This window comes from Egretta garzetta, unplaced genomic scaffold (genome assembly GCF_000687185.1).
Source record: "Egretta garzetta isolate BGI_Z169 unplaced genomic scaffold, ASM68718v1 scaffold154, whole genome shotgun sequence".
Classification (NCBI taxonomy): domain Eukaryota; kingdom Metazoa; phylum Chordata; class Aves; order Pelecaniformes; family Ardeidae; genus Egretta; species Egretta garzetta.
In genome coordinates this window covers 3,545,591-3,566,497 of record NW_009259600.1, presented here as the reverse complement: position 1 = coordinate 3,566,497, position 20,907 = coordinate 3,545,591, and the positions used below count along the sequence as shown (strand labels likewise).

General features: G+C 41.6%; 1 protein-coding gene across 1 annotated transcript in view; it reads right to left on the bottom strand.

Moving 5' to 3' along the window:
- Nucleotides 1–17,587: 17,587 nt before the first annotated feature.
- The window catches only part of CPQ (carboxypeptidase Q), a 142,727-nt gene continuing 139,407 nt past the window's right edge, over nt 17,588–20,907 (bottom strand). Inside the window, exon 7 of the mRNA XM_009638356.2 lies at nt 17,588–17,748. Within this exon, the coding sequence (XP_009636651.1) occupies nt 17,588–17,748 (161 nt within the window). The remainder of the gene's footprint in view (nt 17,749–20,907) is intronic.

Sequence of the window (20,907 nt, the reverse complement as noted above, 5' to 3'; positions counted from 1 at the left end):
GGTGCAAATTGGAAGCTTAGCTTATGTCACATCTGCTTACTTACAGCTATGGCCAATAGTATCTGCAATTCTGGTTTGGACAGGGGGCTGCCTGATGTGGCAAGCACAAAAACACAGGTCTGGGATGGTCACTTGAGTTGAAAGTGTGTTTTCTTGCTTTCACAACTTTAATACTGCTCGCGCTGGATTTTCTGCATGGCATTTACACATACGTACATACGTGGACTTACAGTACCAGAGAACTGGTGACTCACAGGTATCTACATGAATTGCAGCTTATTATGATAATTACGACTTTCAGATCTACTCTAATTTTGAGTGCAGGAGTGGGAAGGAGATGAAAGTTTATTGTTTCAAAGTCCTTTAACTTTCAATGCATTTGGGTAGGAGCAGTATGAAAAGACAAGACTGGGTTAATTCTGCCAGGGTTTTTAATACCTAATGCAATTAATATGTTGGAGCTGTGAAAAATAAACAAACAAAAAATGTTGTCAGAAGTTGGACAGGATGAGTGGGGTGAAAAACATTTACCAGGTCAGTCACTTGACATTCCTGACTGGCCATAGCCAGTCAAGCAAAAATATTCACTCTGTACACCAGATTCCAGCTAATTTTTAATATTTGTCATTACTAATACACTTAATTATTATTTACTTAATCATAATTAATACTGCTTGTTCCTTCTTTAAAGAACTTACCATTCATTTGACAGTTACTGCCTACATTTGGGTGCGCATATAAAACATCATCTGTTTTATACCTCTCCAATAAGATCTGTCTGTATTTCCAACTGCTACACAGGTCAAGTAAAGTTTTGCTGTATGTTCAGTTACTTCTCAAATAAACTAAAACCTCGGGATTGTCTCTAAATATGTAAGCAACCCAAAAACTGAGACAAATTTTGGATTTCAAGACAACCTGAATTCTAGGAGAGCGCATTAAGGAAAGCTTCTTTGCTTGAGAATCATCATTATTTGCTGACAATGCAGTAATTCTCAGATTTAGGCCTCTCAGTGCAGGGCGACAGAGCTGTATGGAGGGGTCTGCTCTGTTCCTTCTCTGATGTGCCACAACAGAAACCGGAAGAAGTCAGGATCCTGCAATTTTCATGGCATCTTTTAGGAACAAGTACAGTAAATGCAGGTCGAGGGATTCTGCCCCTCTACTCCACTGTGGTGAGACCCCACCTGGAGCACTGCGTCCAGCTCTGGAGCCCTCAGCACAAGAAGGACATGGAACTGTTGGAGCGGGTCCAGAGGAGGGCCACAAAAATGATGCGAGGGCTGGAGCACCTCTCCTAATGAGGACAGGCTGAGGGAGTTGAGGTTGTTCAGCCTGGAGAAGAGAAGGCTGTGGGGAGACCTGATTGCGGCCTTTCAGTACCTAAAGGGGGCCTATAGGAAAGACGGGCACAATCTTTTTAGCAGGGCTGGTTGTGACAGGACAAGGAGTAATGGTTTTAAACTAAACCAGGGTAGTTTTAGACTGGCTATAAAGAAGAAATTCTTTACAATGAGGGTGGTGAAACACTGGCACAGGTTGCCCAGAGAGGTAGTGGAGGCCCCATTCCTGGAAACATTCAAGACCAGGTTGGACGGGGCTCTGAGCAACCTGGTCTAGTTAGCGGTGTCCCTGGTCACTGCAGGGACGTTGGACTAGATGACCTCTAAAGGTCCCTTCCAACCCAAAGCATTCTATGATTCTATAAGAATGAAAAATAGAAGAGTTAGTTACTTTTATTCAACGCAGTGATCACCTCTCACTGCAGCCTGCTTTTCTTATCACCGGCAGTGACCAATTGTCCTTTAAGCTGATGCTTACATGTCCCTTAATAACTCTGATATGATAAAAAGCCAAACATGGAATGTGGAAGGGCAATGTCCTCCCTCTCATGTGTATGTGAAAACCTGCCCAAACGTGGTGCCAGTCCAGCTGAACACGGGGATGCTGCTAAAGGCTCTGCCATGCTCTGAGGTTCTTTCCTGCTCACATGGGGGGCAACAGACTGAAAGGCTCCCAAATCATTTCTCTATTTACCCAAACCAGGACCCTGTAGCTTGGGGGAACTAAATGAGTTGGACAATAAAGTCAGTTCTGTTTCCCTGTTTAGACTCCTTTTCACAATGCCTGTCCCCACCAGTTTGCTTCTTCCAAGAACAACTCTATTTTCTACGCTGCCTTTTACAGATGGAAAGAAGTCTACTAGGCCAATGGAAACAGTTGCTACATACCTTCAACTACTTCCTTCCCATACGTTAAAAAAAGGGTAACCATATTTTGATGTGCTTACAAAAAATGGTTTTGAATGCATTTAAATTAAAGAAAGCTGTGCAATTAGTAACTTCCAGAATTGCATGATCTGATTTTTACAGATGTTACATGCCCCCTATATATGTACCAGTAACTGTAAGCCAGGAATGTGCCTCCAGATATCTGCTTTGTACATCTAATGGCTTTTATCACAGGATCAAAACCATGATAATCTTTGTAATATGCCTTTGCAAGCAAGATCTGTGTTTTCCATTTAATATGCCTGATATAACAAACCCACGTCTTACAACATTATCTTACAAACAGACAGTACTTTTGCACTTTGCTGCGTACTTCATTAACACTGATGTAACAGAGCTAAACAGATTCCCTCTATGTGGCTCTCAGCAACTGCCTCTTCTCCCAGCCTGGCATGACCTGTGAAATGCTTTCACATCCAGGTCTTTTTATTCTGCTGGCAAAGAAGCTTTATTTGCTTTAATATCACAAGAGTCATTCTTGAAGACCATGTCTATTTTTCTATTAGAAAAGCAAAACAGTAAACAAAGAAACCTGAAGTAACCATTTCAACTCGCTTCACTTCTCTGTGCACAAAACTGCACAGGGCAGAGTCCCCTACCAGTGCTGGAGAAGAAACGATGCCAAGGAATAGGTTTCAGATTATGAACTGGTAGATCGGGGTGATTTCTTGCGTGAGTCCACTTTACACAGATGCTTTCCCAGCTGATCTGTCACGGTGATGACACAGGTTATCTCAGGACTAGGGCAAGGACCGACCGGCCACTGCACCCTCGTGCGGAGCCAAAGCAGCAGTAGCAGCAAGCTACCTGCTGGAAAACCAGTCCCTTGTCCAGAAGCCTGTACACTCATATTCGGCAGCCCTGGTGCTCTATGGCAGTCAGCCCTTGGTGGCAAACAGCATTTGCACGCTCCCTGAGGGTTCTTTGGGGAGTTTCCATTTCCAGCACTGCCCAGACACCACAAGTAGGAGAGCACAAATGCCGAGCCCCTGCCTCACCACAGCTGTACCATCGAACGACTCACCCGCATGATGTTGATGTCCAGGATGCCTGGACAACACTCTTGGAAATGATCTCCTCTTGCCAACCGTTACTTTGTTTGTTCGGACAGAGGTTAGATGAACTGGGTAGAGAAATAATGTTGGAATCAACTTTTCTTGTTTCAGAAACAACCCAGGTCACAGATGCCCACGCCAGTGGTCCTTTCTCAGCGCTGCCAGGGACTGTTTCAGATTGCTTTTTGCTTGTTGTATAGTTGTGTCAGCCTTATCAGTGTTTGCAAATCAAACACCAGCACACCGCCCCACGAACGGGCAGCCAGTGACGCAGACCATGAGCACACCCGCAGCCGCAGCCTTAGGGCTTATCAGCAACAGAAAGCTGCACCACCAACCTAAAATTCGCTTCTGCAAGTGCAAAATCTTGGGTAAACACCGATTTCAGTTATGAGTGGCTGCTTGCAGTGGTGTAAGCCGATACCACCAAATGGATACAACTCACTTTTAGATTTTGGTTACAGAGACATCAGTATGATTTTGCACCACTTCCTGTAAGTCAGTGTAACTTTGAGTGTTACACCGCATTGGTGCAGGACCTTGTGTGGAGAAGGTGTAATAGTCTGTGTATTTGAATTTGGGAATGAGTGGAGCTAGCCCACCCGTGTGCATTCAGGATCTATATCTTGGAACTGGGGGTGTTTAGCCTGGAGAAAAGGAGGCTGAGAGGAGACCTTATTGCTCCTTACAACTGAAAGGAGGCTGTAGTGAGGTGGGTGTTGGTCTCTTCTCCCTGGTAACGGGCGATAGGATGAGAGGAAATGGCCCCAAGTTGTGCCAGGGCAGGTTTAGGTTGGACATTAGGAAAAATTTTTTCAATGAAAGGGTTGTCAAGCATTGGAACGGGCTGCCGAGGGAAGTGGTCAAGTCCCCATCCCTGGAGGTATTTAAAAGTTGGGCAGACGAGGTGCTTAGGGACATGGTTTAGTGATGGGATGGCAGGGTTAGGTTAATGGTTGGACTTGATGATGTTAAAGGTCTTTTCCAACCTAAATGATTCTATGATTGGTTTATTACATTGTCAGTTCTAAGCACGCCATCAAATACCTTACACGGTCATCTCAATAAAACCTGTAATCATATTGAATGTAACTGGCTTTATGCCTTAATATATATTTCATTATCACATTTCCTAAGCTTCTGATGCCTTTACTCGAAACTAGGTCTATATAAAGCAACAAGCTACATTGACCAAGGAACTTAGTTTTTCCACTTTCCACTTTTCAACATGAAGCCAAGAGAAACCTCAGTTTGCTTCAAACTCAAAATTCAGAGGAAAATATGGCAGAAGAATGATTTCATGGAAGCTCCTCCAGTCTGAGGTCCAATGCAGGCAAATCACTGACTCATGAGCCGTAACGCTGATCCTCTCTGAGCCCATCTGTACTTGTGTAGCGCTGGTTCAGCACCCAGATGTAAGTCCAAGCAAGTAGCACACTTGACTATACAGAAATCTCAAGGGACAGGCTCTTCTCTGTTGTTTTAATTTTTTTTTTCCTATGACACGGTTGTAGGAAACAGGGATGTTTGCAGGCTGTCACCATTCAAACCCAAAGGAATCAACATGGAGCAGAAAAAATTGCAAAAAATTTTGTAAAAGGAAACTTTAAAAGCTTTGCCAGCTGCTAGTGAAACCATGCCACGTTGCACCAGAACAAAACACCACAAAGCTGCATAAATACATGACGGTTCATATCAGGTGCTCAGAAGGCTTTACTGGAAGATGGAGATGGAGAGGAATTTGTGATGTAAACAGTTTGAACAGACTGCCTGTAAAATATTTTAAAGTCTTAAAATCCAGTTGGGCTTTTGTTGTTATTGTGTTAAACGCTTGTTTGGGTTGAGGTCTTGTTGGGCTTTGGTAGCCAGGTCTGGGAAATGGGGAGAGGTTGGAAATGAAAGACTTTTTTAACAATACAATGAAAAACAATCATCTGTAGCATTCACAGAAGGGCTGGTCTTTGTGCCAGGCAAAGTCCTTTCATTTCACATGTTGCAAAGGAAAGACAGCAGTGAGTTTTCCTCAAGACCCAGTGAAATGGTCTGTCCCCCTGCAGCCAGTCAGGGAGAGAACGCAACTTTTTGTGAAATGGTGCCAAGATGATATAGTTACTTTGAGGGAATGATTTTCAGATTCTTGTGAAAGCTCTTGTTTTGCAGAAATTAAGAGTGTTGTAACACATTGCTTTGCTTCACAGAAGTTTTGATCATTTTTTCTCCAGACACAAAGCACCCAGGACATGAACGCTTGAATTTTTGCAGGCATACGAGCTTACATTACATTGCTCCCCTTTTAACGACTTTACATTGGCTTCCAGGTAAGTCATGTATTGATTTTGAAGTTCTCTTTATTAACTGCTATTAAGAGACTTTCAGAGGACTTGCTACATCACAGCTCTCTGATCTTTTTTTTCCATTTATTAACCACACCGTTATTTAAAATGCAGGTTGGCTGGCTATTTAATGTGACCTGAATTTATGGATCCTCACAACATTAAGGAGAGATCTGTGATAAGATGTATCTTCAGACAAATTCAGTAGTGACAAAATGTACACCTTCCTTTAATCTCACAGAACCACACCTTCTTCCTGCTGGGAAATATCTCATTTGGTTTGTGCTTTGCTTCGATCATGTACAAAAAATGTGCAAGCATTTTTTTCTAAACATTAAAGTGTAAAAAGAAAAAATCCTTGATGCACTTTTATTCCTGTTGTTTACATTAACATATTAGATAGCAACCTACAGTGTTAGATAGCAACCTTACATAAAACCCTTTGGGGGGAAGAGAGGCAAGTCTGGACATTTGAGAACCTCCTTTATAAAGAAAGATGGGGCATAAATGCCCTTTGGATTTCGCAAGCCTTCTCTGGATGTGACGTTGAGATACAGAATCATAGAATCACAGAATCACACAATCTCAAGGGTTGGAAGGGACCTCGGGAGATCATCTAGTCCAACCCCCCTGCTAAAGCAGGCTCTCCTAGAGCATTCTACACAGGACTTTGTCCAGGTGGGCTTTGAATATCTGCAGAGAAGGAGACTCCACAACCTCCCTGGGCAGCCTGTTCCAGTGCTCTGTCACCCTTAGAGTAAAGAAGTTTTTCCTCATATTCAACTGAAACCTCTTATGTTTCAGCTTGTACCCGTTGCCCCTAGTCCTGTCGCTGGACACCACTGCAAACAGACTGCTTCCATGCTCGTGACTTCCGCCCTTAAGATATTTGTACGTGTTGATAAGGTCCCCTCTCAGTCTTCTCTTCTTCAGGCTGAACAAGCCCAACTCTCTCAGCCTTTCCTTGTAGGGGAGGTGCTCCAGTCCCTTTATCATCCTAGTTGCTCTCCTCTGAATTTGTAGTGGCGTTCTGAAGGCAAATAGCCCAGCACCCAGATGACCAACAAGCCCTGCCTACACTTTCCGTGGGGCAGTTTTCACCTACTATTCCCAGGCTGCTGCTGAGGTCCCACAAAGGTGCTGACCTCAAAAGGCTGGAGAAGCAGCGAAACAGTTGGGTTTTGCTTTCTTTCTTTCTTCAATTAAGAATCACCATATGTAATATAAAGAAATCATCAACATCTGCAGTCGCATGAACATCATTTTCTCCTAGAAGACAAATGAAAGGACAGGATTTTCATGCCTGAAAATTGTACAAGCATGCTGAACGCCAGCGTTATCCCACTGGTAAGTAGCAAGCTCCAAAGAAGTTCGTAGAGAAGATTCATTGGAAAGAAAACTTGCCCAGAGGAAATCGTGGGAAGCCCATCTATTTCAAACTTTAAAGTAAACCTTGACAAAAGACTCAGCATTGATTGCATGAAACAATCCTCGGGAAAAGGAAAAGGAATGAAAAGCCCTGCCATAGCAGTGTTACACACTGCACTTTCCAACCACAGTGGCACACAGCAATTCTTTTGGCATCGGGGACTGTTGTTTCAAATTTCCCTTGAACCAAAATTCTAATACAAGAACACCAAGATCAGCCAATTTTCACCGACCTGGACGATGGTCAGCTAATGAACCTGTAAGTTATACATTTCTTCCATCCAGCTGGCTCAGGTTTGCCTAAAACCGCTTTAAACTTCCAAGCCTGCCATCAGCCTGGCCCAAGTCTTGGTCCTGTAACAACATCTGAGGCAATTGCAGTGTTTCCTGGATTAAAAATTCCTTACTTTTTATATAGTTGTACTGAATATAGGTATTTTGCTCTTCAGTTTCTTCTTTATTTTTTCCAGCTACTGAATAGTTGAGTGCTCTGGGTATCTTGGCACTACATTAACTTACTTAGGCACATTAAGTATCTTAGCTTCCCATTTGCACTTCTTTGTGTTTTACCTTATACATCCCATTTCCCTGTAGATGTTTAGTTTTCTTCCACCCTAAACACAAGATAGGAATATGTTTTTAATTCCTTCAATAGCAGCATCTCAGACTTACTGTATGTAGTTGCTGGTTCTACTTGTTCTACCCACTACTTTTTGATTACGTTAGTGCCTACAAGAAGAAGAAGAAGCCCCCCGCCCTGCGCTGCTTTCTTTCAGCTGTGTGAATTGTGAATATGCACATTGCTAGTGACAGAAATTGAAAGTGACTTTTTAAAAAAAAAGTATTTAGGAAAAAATCTTTGAGGGCAAGGAGTCGTTTTAAAGACAGTTTTAGTTTCACTGTAAAGTACAAAGAAAAACAGTTTCATACAGCTCAGTTCTATTGCAATTTCCTTTAACAACAAGATGCAGTTAATACCATGTATCAAATCTAGAGCCAGGGTCGGCAGGTGAAAAAGTGAGTAACTGATGTATTTGGGAGCCTGAAGACTGAGTTATCAGTAAACTGTCGTCTTAAGCCACTGACATTTTAACTCTAATTTATACCCTGAGAAGTCTTCGGTGTCATTAATTGTATCCACTACGAAAACAGAGGGGAAAGTAAATGAGTTTGTAGTAAAACCGAACATAGAGGGAAATCCTCTGACACTTCACTAACTTGTAAGTGCTTTATGAGGGATGACTCCTCATTATGTGTCCTACAGGCTCAGTAAGCACCAGGAACAGAAGCAGAATATGTGAGATGAGTGTAGATTTCTGTTCAAGGTTCTGAAGAAGGGTAGGACCTATTTCTGTTTGCTGAATTTTCTCTGAATTGACTCCAGTAGGGCTTATTTCCTGCAGCTTTAAGAAAATTACTTTGGATTAAGAATAAATTAGACACTGGCTCTACAGTTTTATTATCCTAACTTTTATTCTTGACAAAAAAACCCCAACCAAACTCAAACTGAACACTTGAAATTTGGAATATATTCCCTGTTTCCAGGCTCATGGTATTGCAAAACATGATGGGTTTTGTACTAAACATTTCTATTTTTTCCCCTTGATGATATTTTCTAGAAGTCTCTGTGCAGAACTTTGAAGGGAAACATCTACAATTTCACATGCGGAGGGTCCAATTTTTTAACCAACAGAAAATACTCCACAACTCCAAGGTTTCGTCTGTTTTGAGGTCAAAAACCCCACCAAATTCTGATGTCTTTTCCATTCCAAGCTGTGAATCAGCCACAGTGAAGACGGACCACAACGGTATTCAGATTTCAGCCAAGCTAAAGTATTATTCAGCTGCAAGGTTAATTCAGCTATGGAGCGTGAATTAGAAGATGCCCAAACCTCAGCTGTTTTCAGGTTATGACCAAAGATAAAAGGTACCTCATTAGAACAGCGTCCCACACCTCTGGCCGCATCCAAGCTAGGAAACAGACCTTTTTTTTTAGTTTTTCACACCGTTTTAAATCTGCACACAAGGCATACCTTTAGGGTGTGCCAAGACCACCCAGCAAGACGGTTACCAAAGTAGAATTAGAACTTGGGAGTTCCTGGTTTATTGTCTTAAGTTAAAACCACTGGACTGAGCTCATTCTAAGGAGGGGGGGAAAGTGGCCAGAAAGTAAACTTTTACAGCACGGTTGTAAATTTAGAGCTTGTTAGACCACTGGAGATTAATGGCAACAGGAGGATTTTTGTAAAAATCAGGATAACTTTAGAACACCCGACGCCATCTGCCTGCATTTGCAAATGTTTTTAAAGAAATTCCTACTGACTTGACTGATGCTTATCTGAAGCTGCAGTTTCTTCATATCTTAAGCCAGTGTAAATCAAAGGAACTCTGGGAGCATTTCTTACAGTTATTTTAAACTGGGCTGATGGGGTTTTTTTCCATAGAGGAATCTAAAAGTGGTAAGTCAAAAAAACAGGTATTAATTACACTTTGCTTGTTTACAACAATGAAGTAACAGAGGTCTTTCAAAGCTTTAGCTGGTCAGCAAAATGTTTCTGCAAATGGTGCAGAACACTTACCCTTCTATTTTAAAGGATCATTTGCTACTGCGTGGATAAACACTGCGCAATAAACAATGCTGGTAGATTTGCAACTTCTCTGAAGTTCAACAAATCCTGATGTCTCATATAATCTTACACCTCAAACTGATTTAGAAGTATTGTAGCAGCAACCCTAAGACGAACTGCTGCAGAAACACTGAGCAGTAATGTTTTCCCCATCCATCACTTCACAGATGAGGGAGGGATGAAATTTTCGTTGACACCTAATAGAGCGCACACAGCAAATGTTTACTCAGTTCTTCTGCTTTGAAGATATTGTCAAGCGCTCCGCTGACAGCCATTACTGTTCCTGCTTGTTTAGGCACAGCTCTGAAATGCAGAGATACGGAACATGAAAAGTATGAGACTTCGGTGATTTCACAGTGTGATGACAATGTTATACATTACAAATCCATTGCAAATCCAAGTCTGAAAGACATACAAGTACTGCAGTTTGAACTATAATTCAAGCTATTTGGGAGGGAAAAAGAGCCTGTGACCCTGAGCTCTTCCTAAACTTCTAGCATTTGGAGTGCAAGAAGAAAGTATTCATCTCCACACAGTCACTAAGCATGAATAGTTCTATGGGAGCATGGATGCAAAGGCCTTCTGCACCCAAGGGATGAGTGGAAAGATTCTCCATGGCACGCCTACGTTAGTTGTATAGGAAGAGGTTAATCAAACACCTGGACTCTGGTCAGTGATCCTCAGTTCTCTTTCCTCTGGATGAAGCCTGGAGTGATCACCCTTTCCACAGGACTACGGGGCAACCACCCGGGCTGAGGAGAGTGGCTGAGCTACCAAAAGCTGTTTCATTATCTGTTTGTCACATGAAGACATGGTGCCAAGAACAGCTGTGTCACACGCTTCTTGCAGAACATTCCCAACAAATGCTTCTGGTCCTCACCCCATAAATTCAAGCTTACATAGTTCTGGGAATACAGCACACCCAGTGCGTAGGGGATGGAGAACCCCCTAACCAGAGAGCCTCCTGTGGAGCAGCCTCTGCTGATACCAGCAAGCACTGTTGTGATTTTGCTCAACAGAGAAGGAAACGCACATTTTCTCTAACTTCTCCTTTGAGTTCAAGCGGATGTGCGATGTGAAACACCTGAAATGAGATTTTGCTGAATTGGAAGTAAAAGTCTACACTTCCTCCTATCAGGTCTGCTTCCTTCTAACAAGTTGGAAATTAATCCTCTATTCTCATTTAAAAATATGTTCCTGTTGATAAACAGATTCATTTTTTTGTAACTAACTTAGGTTGTTGTTTAATACATATGGTACTTACACAGAGTTTACTGAATTATTTAATGTATTATCTTCTCATACCTACGGAGACACTACTGTTTATGAGAGGAATGTAAAGAGGTTTCAACAACTGCACATGCCAAAACCTAAGTTCAGCTATTTAACAAGCTAAAGGTATTTGTGCACTAAAAAAAAAACCAACAAACATCAAAAACACTTTAATTGTTTTATGAATATCTAATAAGACCAAGTTTTTAAGTAATTTATTCTACTGCTCATACTTATCCTTCCAATAAGCTTACCATACAGCCAGAAGGGACTCCTGCTTGGAGGGACAGCAATACTAAAGGTATGCTGAATTCCCAATAGAGCTGTGTCCTGTTTACCACTGCAAAAAAGGCATATAGGAATTCATAACAACTAGTGGGTATTTGCTTCTCGATGTTTCGTGTTAAAGATTCAGGGCACATTATAAAGGCTTAAAATAACTACTACACAGAACTCAGCATTGGGAATCACTGCTGAAGAGAAGCATGCATTTTCTTGTAGGTATTTATAGCTTTCTCTGCTTCTGTGATGAGCCATTTGGAGGGGTAAAGCTGTCAACATTTTATTTCCATTCAGAAACTATGCAGTGATTTATACCCATTAAACTTCCCATGGTTAAATGTCTCACGACTCACTTTCTAGTAATTCCTTTTATTAAACTCATCCTACTGATGAGCTAAAGCTTGATCATAGCCACAGAAAGAACAACATGGCAGTTTTCTTAAAATACATGGATATTTTGTTATCTGGTTTCAAACAATCATTAGCCTCTATGCTGTGTATCATATTAAAAGCTGTGATACCTTTCTGTCCTAGTGATAGAAATTTAAAGCAAAACAAAAAATGACCACTTAAAGCGTAAAAGAATTGGGAAAGTTGCTTTTAAGTACAGGCAATGATATGAATTCTCTGCAGCTGTACCACTGACATAATATCCCTGGAAAAAAAGCAAAAGATACAGACAATTTAGGGTAAGTAACATATTGAATAATCACATTCTGAAAGGTGAAGTCAAAATATTCTGGAGATTATAACACAAGTCACAAAGAATCTTGGTGAAACCAAAGTTTCGAAGACTTTCCCAAAGGTTCAGTCCATGCATGGGACCTAAGTTTTACCAAGATGCATGCAGCACTATTGTCTCAATTCCTACTGAGATTGTGGTCACCACTCTGTAAATCCAGAATTTTTTTGGCAACTTCTCCTTATAACGTACATGCTTTGAAAAGCAGAAACAAAGTAATCCTCAGGATAAGAAAGCTTTTCTGGTTTTTGCATAGAGCAGGAAATGTGTGTAGGTTATGTATTAATAGGTTTTAACGTTAATATTAATGGAGTAAGCCTATTTGACTTCTTTCCAGAAATCACTAACTTGGTTAACTGAGAGAAAACACAAAAACTATTTTCTCCTTTCTTTCTTTTGAATTTGACCAGTGTGCTGCATATGCATATGCTCAGTCAAAAACGTCACTTTTGCACAAAATTTTACACTTCAGCTTCAAAATTATCTCAGTGGTATAAAAAGAAAGTAGCAACTCATTTATGGGCAGCACAGTTTGACTGTGGTAGGAACTTCTGTATCCTAAACTTAACTTTAGGACTCACTGGCTGCATGGCTTTTGGCAAACCATTTGACTTATTTTCTTTTCCCATACTGCCCCCCAAATGGCCACTGATTTTGTGAAAGAGACTTAGCATGTGTATGACAGTCCAAAGCTGTGCAATGATACATACAGATGATGTTGTGTGCAACCATTTCGCATACATAATTGGCCCACATCATTCCTGGATGCAAAGTACTGTCAGTTTAAAATGGATATGCCTAATGTCTAAATTCTATTTTGAAATGGCAGTAAGTGGAGGAGCAATATTTCTTTTTGTTTGTCATGACAAGCAGTAAATGCAAATGCGAATAATGCAAGTAATGTATATGCAAACAGTCATTACTAAAAGACACATTTTACAAATGAATTCTCATGCAGCTAAAAGGCGTTAACTTCTTATTCCTCTCCTCCAGTTGAACCTCACCTCTGCTATGAATTTACATTTTACAGGCATCATCTATTTTAACGTGGTGTTGTTAAATCAGGCTGCATCAAACACGAGCACCAAACATCACTACCAACATTTAACAGTGAAACTGAGGTAGGTTTAGGTAGTGCTCCCCAGCTCACCCAGCAAAGCAAAGTAAAGCATTGGTACTTGAAGCCCCAGTCCCTGCCTCAGCGTTACCTTGCTCTAATTTTTGTGGTCCCTCCTCCAGAGCTTCCCCCTTTGGTTTCCATAAACCTGATTTTCACTTATTTATACAGAATATCATGACTGGTAATGAAAACTCATTGCGTTGACCACAAAGCTCTGCCTGCCAGAAACATAGGCCAGTGATAATGGCAAGCGGTGGCCCTGATGGAGCTCTCACCTCATGTGCTTATGTGCTGCTCTTCAGAGTAATCTCAATCGCATCTTGCAGTTCCTGAGCCCCAAGGCACAAAATACACAAATTTTTTCAGTCAGTTAGTTATTTTTAATATCCATATCGCAGTACAGGTGCTGAGAAAGACAGAATGAAAGACTAAAAAAAGCCCAGAAAATAGAAACTTAACATAAACTAAAGGAGGCTGATCTGTCCTGAAGTGAAACCAAACTGCAAGCTAAACATAGAGCTGGATATGAAGTTGTCATCAAGGTCCTTCCTCCAAGGGCAAGGAGGATTACAAAGAAGAGAGGCGCCTAAGGGTCTTAATGAGGTGCTAGCACAATATTTTTATTCAACAATCGTAACTACAAACCACAGCCCATAACTGGCCAAACCTTTGTGCAAAAGGGCTGGAGCCTCCAGAAGTAATGACCATGAAAGACTAAGGTGCGCACGTGGACAGTGCTTCTGTGCATTTGCTGTAGACAGAAGATTAGAAAAGGTGCAAGTTAAAATGTTTCCGTCAGTATAGTGCAAAGATAAAACAGACCACGCACAAAATAGTCCTTTCTATTATACATGATCAGGCTCTCATTTCATTTAGCAGAAAAGAAAAGAAAAAGAAAAAAAAGATGCTTCTCTTCCAGAAAGTCTTGAATTTTCCCATTCAAGAGTGAGCTGCGATGCATGCGTCATTAATTTCTATGCAGAAAACATTGTTCACTTCAACCAGCAATTAGTGGTAACATTTCTATCCTGTGCAGTGATGAGGTTTTTATGCTAATCATTGCACAGCAGTAAATTAATCATTTGGGCACATTTAGATGGTATGTATATTTCATGAGACAGATATAGATATCAAGATCAGTTTGATATTTACTCATGGTAAATGGAAGTGTCTCAAATCGTTATGGGGGAAGCACACAGCACACTAGCTAAATATACAGCCAGGGATGTTTGCAGTGTAGCAGCACCAGAAGCACCGCTTCATCTCTTCCAGAAAATCGCTCTCTTTCTTTGTTTTTAATTATATTAAGGGAGGTAAAAATCTTGTGGGATCACATAGAACTGAGTCATTCAAAGAGATGGTGAAACTCCAATAATGTCCTGACACATGAAGGACAAAAGCACCAGCTCGGTTTCCTATCCTGCAATTCTTCTTTTATTGCTGGCAAAATTACCTACGTTACATTATGCAGTATTGAAAGAGACTTTTCATCAGCATTTGTGCTATAGTCTCGTCAGGTAAATGAATTATGTATTGGCCTCGTCCCTCTGTAACTATGTCTGAAAGCTTTGAGTTGTAGAAGAAAGGAAGGCTACCCAGGGGCCTCCCTGCTCCTCAGCAGATGCAAGAGATTTGTAATACCTTGAGGAAAATGTTTATTTGAAATTTAAATTTTTGACATATATTTAAATACTACCACTGTTTTTTCCACTCTCAGCCCACAGATCTTTGCAGGCAAAAAGCAATCTAGTCCAAAGCTGACAGTGTTTTATTTTATTGGAGGGAAACGTACACATGGTCCCTTTATCTTACAATGCCATCAAATACTTACAAAAAGCAGCTGACCCCCACAATAATAGTAATGTGAGTAATATCCTCAGCTATTACTTTGTCAAGTGAAGTTGAGAAAGATTTTCAAAGATGGAAGGCGGCAAGCCAGTGGGAAGCGAAGTTATGCTGGCATACCTGGCTCACTTCAGAAGTGCTCTTGAATTGAAAATTGACCAACCGATACCTGCTTAATTGCCAACTGGAACAGCGTAATTGCTACACTGGGCAGCGATAAAGATACGCTATTACACAGGAGGTACAAAATCCCACTGGGAAAGGAAAGACATTTATTAGCATCTCCTTGTTTATGGGAATTTTTGAGAGGGACGTCCAAACTTATCAGGACAGCGCTGTGAACAGCTGAACCTTTAGATCTGAGAACTATTACAGATAGAAAAAGACGGGATGAATAAAAAAGACTATGTCTTATTTTAACAAAACCTATTCTCACAGGTAAAAAAAAATCCTTTTTTTTTCAATTTGAGAACAAAAGTATTTTTAATTTCACTATTTCTATAAAACAAAGATAGCAATTTAAATTTTTGAACATTTTTCCAAAATCCACTCTGCCAAGCTTCTCTCTAGAGCTGCGTATCTGAAGTTGACGTGAAGGTTTTTTTCTTCAGGGGTATCAAGGTCTTAATTTTTATGGCCTATCTCACATAGCCTGGCAGCCAACAAGCACACCCTGGGACGTGCCATGGTGCCACGTGCCTACCTCAGCGTTCTCCTCTACAGAGTATTCTTGACTCCAGCAACTCTCCGTTTGACTTGAGACAATGGAGAAAAATACAAATAAACCCTGCTTCCAAGTGAGAAGAGGCTAAGATTTATAACAATAAATGTAACTACACCCTTGTGAACCTCTGACGTACAAAGGTCCTTTCCTTGAAGGAAAAAGATGTGGAATGCAGTTCAGGAAACAGTCAGTAACATTCTGTGAGGGTCAAAAGGCTGGATTTAGAGACAGCTGAGGATCTGTTGGTGGTCAGCACCACCAGCTATGCTCTTGTCAAGCAAATCAGAAAAAAGAAGCATAGACATCGTGGCTTGAAAGCAGAGGGAATTTTTGCTAACTTTATTTCAATACTGTTTCTTTAAAAAGAAAGAGCAGAGTATCTCCAGGCAGCTTTTATACTCCTGAAATGATTTGGACGGAAAATTGGAATATTTAATAAATTTGATGTAAAACCGCTATTATCATGGTAAACAGACATCATGGTTATTAATTGTACAAAAATGAATGGCTCATCACTCAGCTATTCCTCAGCTACAGAACTGATTTACAGCACCAGGGTCTGCCTGCCATTTGGTTTAACGCTCCGTGTTGTTCGTTACGTTAAGTTGTTTGGTGTTGATTATATTGCAGCAGTTACTCACAACTGTAAGTTTCCTGCTTGTAAAATTTAAAAGCACAAACAAGGATCGTGTCACAAAGAAATGCACAGAAATCATATGCCTTAAAATATTCCCCAGCACCAGCTATATCTTCTCTACAGATACCCCTGAAAACTCATCTAAATATTCATAATCTTTGAGCAGGGGAAAAAAAAAACACCAAATCCAAAACCCAACGAAGTATACAAGAATCAAATTCCCAGGTTAATTCCTCCATCAAAGCAGGTGGGTACCAGCATTCTCTTGCCTGGCTTCCAGCAGGGGAAGGCAACCCCACAAGAGAGGGGTGGCTGGGAATGGCTTCAGCAGCCTGAATCAAAATCTGCCTTTACACTTGGGTTGGATATCAGCTGGCAGGTAGTGAAGGTCACAAATCACAGCTGTGATGCCGTTTCTGAAACATCATGGCACTTCAGAGAAAAAACTGCGACACAAAATTCTCTGCATGTCACTACGGCAAGTCTTCCATTAGAAAGAAAAGGACAGGCACAGCTTTCCACGGGGAGGTGCTGGAAGAAACACAGGAGATCTGGGAGTCCTGTGGTTGGCTTCCTATCCTCCATGTCCTGGTTTATCCGACTCTCGCATGAAGCAATCTTCAGTAAGATTTAACAGCGGGAGCTGAACGAACTATTAAAAGCTCTATTATTTTAGCATTTTGAGCACTGTTTGACCATTTGACCATATAGTATGATTCAACTAGCCAAGATTAATTTGTCCTATAACCTGAAAACCACATGGAAACTACAGTATTATCTTAAGAGGGTAAAAAGCAATGGCTGTTTTTATTAATAGTACATCATTCTCATGCATAGAGTGAAAGACAGAAAACAAACCCATAGATGGGAACACAAACTCAACATATTGATTATTCTGATGCAACAGATTTATTTGGTATGTTTTTCCTGCTGCACAGGATCACTTTGCATACAGATGGTTAATATATTATAGAAAAAAAAGGTATCACACCTTCATCAGAATTCCAAAAGTATTTAAAAGAAGAAATTTTCAGTGACAATCACAAATGGAAGATATCAAAACAGCAAGAAGAAACAGGAATGTGTAAAAGACAATGTGCTTTGAGAAAAACAGACATAATAATGCACAAAATCAGGGTGAAAAATGGAATTCCGCACAGCTGTAGGCCACATGCATTAGTGGACTCACAATCTTTACTGAAAAACAGAAACCCTCTTTCTTGCTGTTTTATTACCTTGGCAACATCTCTTCCATGTCAGCAATTACATAGGAGACAACAGTCCAAACAGCAGCACAGAGATTCATCTGGTTTGGATCCTGAACTGTCATCATGTCCCCTTGAGAATGATGAAACCAGAAGTATTTACTGAGGTCATCACGCAAGCTGGCACCTACAGAGAAAAATGGGCAGCATTCCATTATAAGAATACAAATATTTAAAGAAGAATATAAACTTGAATCCATCGCTGGGCTGTTTATGATTAAATCCACACACAACTGTATAAAGTTCCACATAATAACTGCACAGAGCCGTGGCATGTGCAGTTTGTAGGTTTTAGGTTAATTGACTTGAGTGAGCATGAGGCAGCAAAAATTCACGCCGGGGAAAAGCTGACCTTCCCCTGGGGGACTCGTTTCCTCAGCAGCAGCATACATCCATTTTCCTCTACGACTATCAGAGTCCAAGCAGGAAAATCCCTACAGTAACCGCACACGTGGCGGTGCTTCCTTCATGCCACTGCTCCAATGACGAGTTACGGCTGAGTTATGGATCCTCTCCTTGCTGCTATTTGTGTTGAGGAAAGCTTTGGAATTTGCTTCTGCTTTTCAGCCTCTGTTCATCACAAGGATGTGCTGTTTCAGAGCAGTTTTCCAGATAACTTGGGCTAACCCAGATAGCCCAGGACTATACACCCCAGGTTGTCACGCCTCCTCATCAGCTGGGGCAAAAGCAAGTTGGGTGAAACCACAGATCTTCCCATTCAGGAACAACTGACTCCCTCTGGGGGCACACAGGCAGGGAAAGGACTCCTCTCCCCCAAGCCGGTGGGCTCAGGGAGCACAAACACTGCCTGTGAGGCATCACACAAGGCCCCCAAGGCAGACCAAAGCCAAGAGGAGCAGGAGAAGCTGCTGCCCCACTGGTTGCTGCAGCAGAGACACCAGTGGGTATCTGCACTCCGGCCAGTCTCCACCTGGTCCAGTCCCCACTGACCCCTCTCTGACACCCCATCCCCTGGCATTTTCTTCTCTCCCAGTTTATTACCCCTGCCTCTTCTTTTCTGGTTTTATCAGCCTCCATCTGCTTTGTTTTAATCTCAACAACCCTCTCATTGTCACACAACCCCACCCTGAATTTTGAAAATAAGAAAACATGATGTTCTCTCCCACCACACTGATTGACTCCTTGCAATTGCTTTGCGTTGATTCCCTTGGCCCACCCGCTGATCGGGGCTGGGGGGTGCACAGCTCCCACAACAGGACCCCCTCCTCTTGGTTTCCCTGAGATGCCTGAAGCCTTTGAAGAGAACGAAAGCAAAATTTCTCGCAGCATAACTGTACATTCCTATAATACATCTCTTTTGATCACTCGTAGAGCCATTCAGGACAGAGTCCAGCTCTCGCCGTGGTTAACAGGCATGTTTTTGTCCCTGTAATGGGAACTGACTTGGACTGCTTGATTCTCTGCTATTTTAGAGAGAAGGAAAAGTAATGCACTTTATAATTCCATCCAAGATGAAGATCCCTTCATAAGAGAGACCATACACAGAAAGACCAAATGCTGCAGCATATGGTTATACAGTATTGTGATTGATTTTATTTTAAGAGGCTCTTCTTGCTCTTAAGAGACTCGTTTGCTATTGACTTGAAGCAATGCAATTGCACAGGAGTCACTGGGTAGGTTACAGGTGCTCAACTATGTTCCAATAATTTTAGCACTGAATTTATGTCAACTCATATTCACTTTTAAAATTTGATTCTGAATTCTTTTAAGTATATACAACCAGAAAAGGGTTGAACTATGATAAACTGTTTAACTGATGGACTTCTGCACTGTCTGTACACATTACAAGTCAAGCCACTGAGGCAAACCCATTACAGTTTTTGAACACTTTTATAAGACTCAAGACAAAAATCGGTTGCCTGTAATTTGTCGTAGACATTTCACTGATCACAATAACTATGGATTTACAGAGTAGTGTTTTATCTCTGTGAATGGAACAAGGATAAACATCCTTTGCTTTGTAATGTTTAACTCCCTGAAATACTGAAACAGATTTGTTTCTCTAAACTGGTTTTAAAAATCGGAAAATGATCTGACTTTGGCATCAAGCAATTACTGCACAAGAAGCATCAGTGTGTGTGAGTGCAGAGAATATTGAAGGGTCCCTAGACCGGCTGTGCTTTCTCTTTCATGTCTTGGGCTAGCACTGAAGTCAGTGACCTGTAAACATCTTCTGAGACTAAGGAAAAGACCCTAAGAAAGCAGTTTTATCCTACGTAATTAGAAACGAAAAGTGAAAATCCATGTTCTTGGCTTTGAGCACAAAAACAGTTCACAGCTGAGGGTCCCACGCAAGCCTCTAGACATGAAATACCCTGGGGGCACAGATATGGCTGCAAGCAATTCTCATGTCTCCTTCCCCAAACTTGAGGCTCCTCCATGTTGACGTTAGCTGCCCGGAGGTATTTCCAGCTTCCAGAGGTCACAGGCTGCAGCAAGACAGTAAATGCATCTAGGGCAGAAGGCCGTGAAGAGGGAAGTTCCATGGGGCTCTGCGGACTGCAGCTGTGTTGGGTCACCTAAATAAAGTCCGTGGGATCTTACAGCCCCTTTCCTAAAAACGTTATGGAAGAAGCAACGTTGTGAGCACAAAGAGCCATCCTACGGAAGGCAGGGGCAGGGAGGGAAGAACTCGGCATGTAACACTTCAAGCAGTGAGGTTTCAAAGTACATCAGCTGGCTGACCAAACTGGACCCTCGACAGCCACTCCACCACTAACCCGTCTCAAACAAATTTTGTCTGGAAGCCAAATGTGCCGCTTCCAGAAGCTTGAAACTCAAAAAATCCACCTAAACACAAGTTCTAAAACTCCAACTGCTAACCATGTTGTTCTTTCACCTAAAATTGATCTTTCGGGGGGGTTGATTTTTTGTTGTTATTATGTAACATTTCCCTGGGGACTGACAGCCAGTTAACAAATGGAGGTTTATTTTTGCCAGCTACCTAAGCTAGCAGTCAAGTAAAACACGAGTAGCCACGTCTCACAGACCTGCTATAAATTATTTGTGTGTAGTCGTGGCCGAGTGGTTAAGGCGATGGACTAGAAATCCATTGGGGTGTCCCCACGCAGGTTCGAATCCTGCCGACTACGATTGTAGATTGTTTGGTTGGGAGACAGTCCTGAAGGGCAAAGGGGCCCAGGAAGGCTGGGTATTTTTCAAGGAAGAAGTCTTAAAGGCACAGGAGCAGGCTGTCCCCATGTGCTGTAAGACAAACCGGCAGGGAAGACGACCGGCCTGGCTGGACAGAGGTCTACTACTGCGA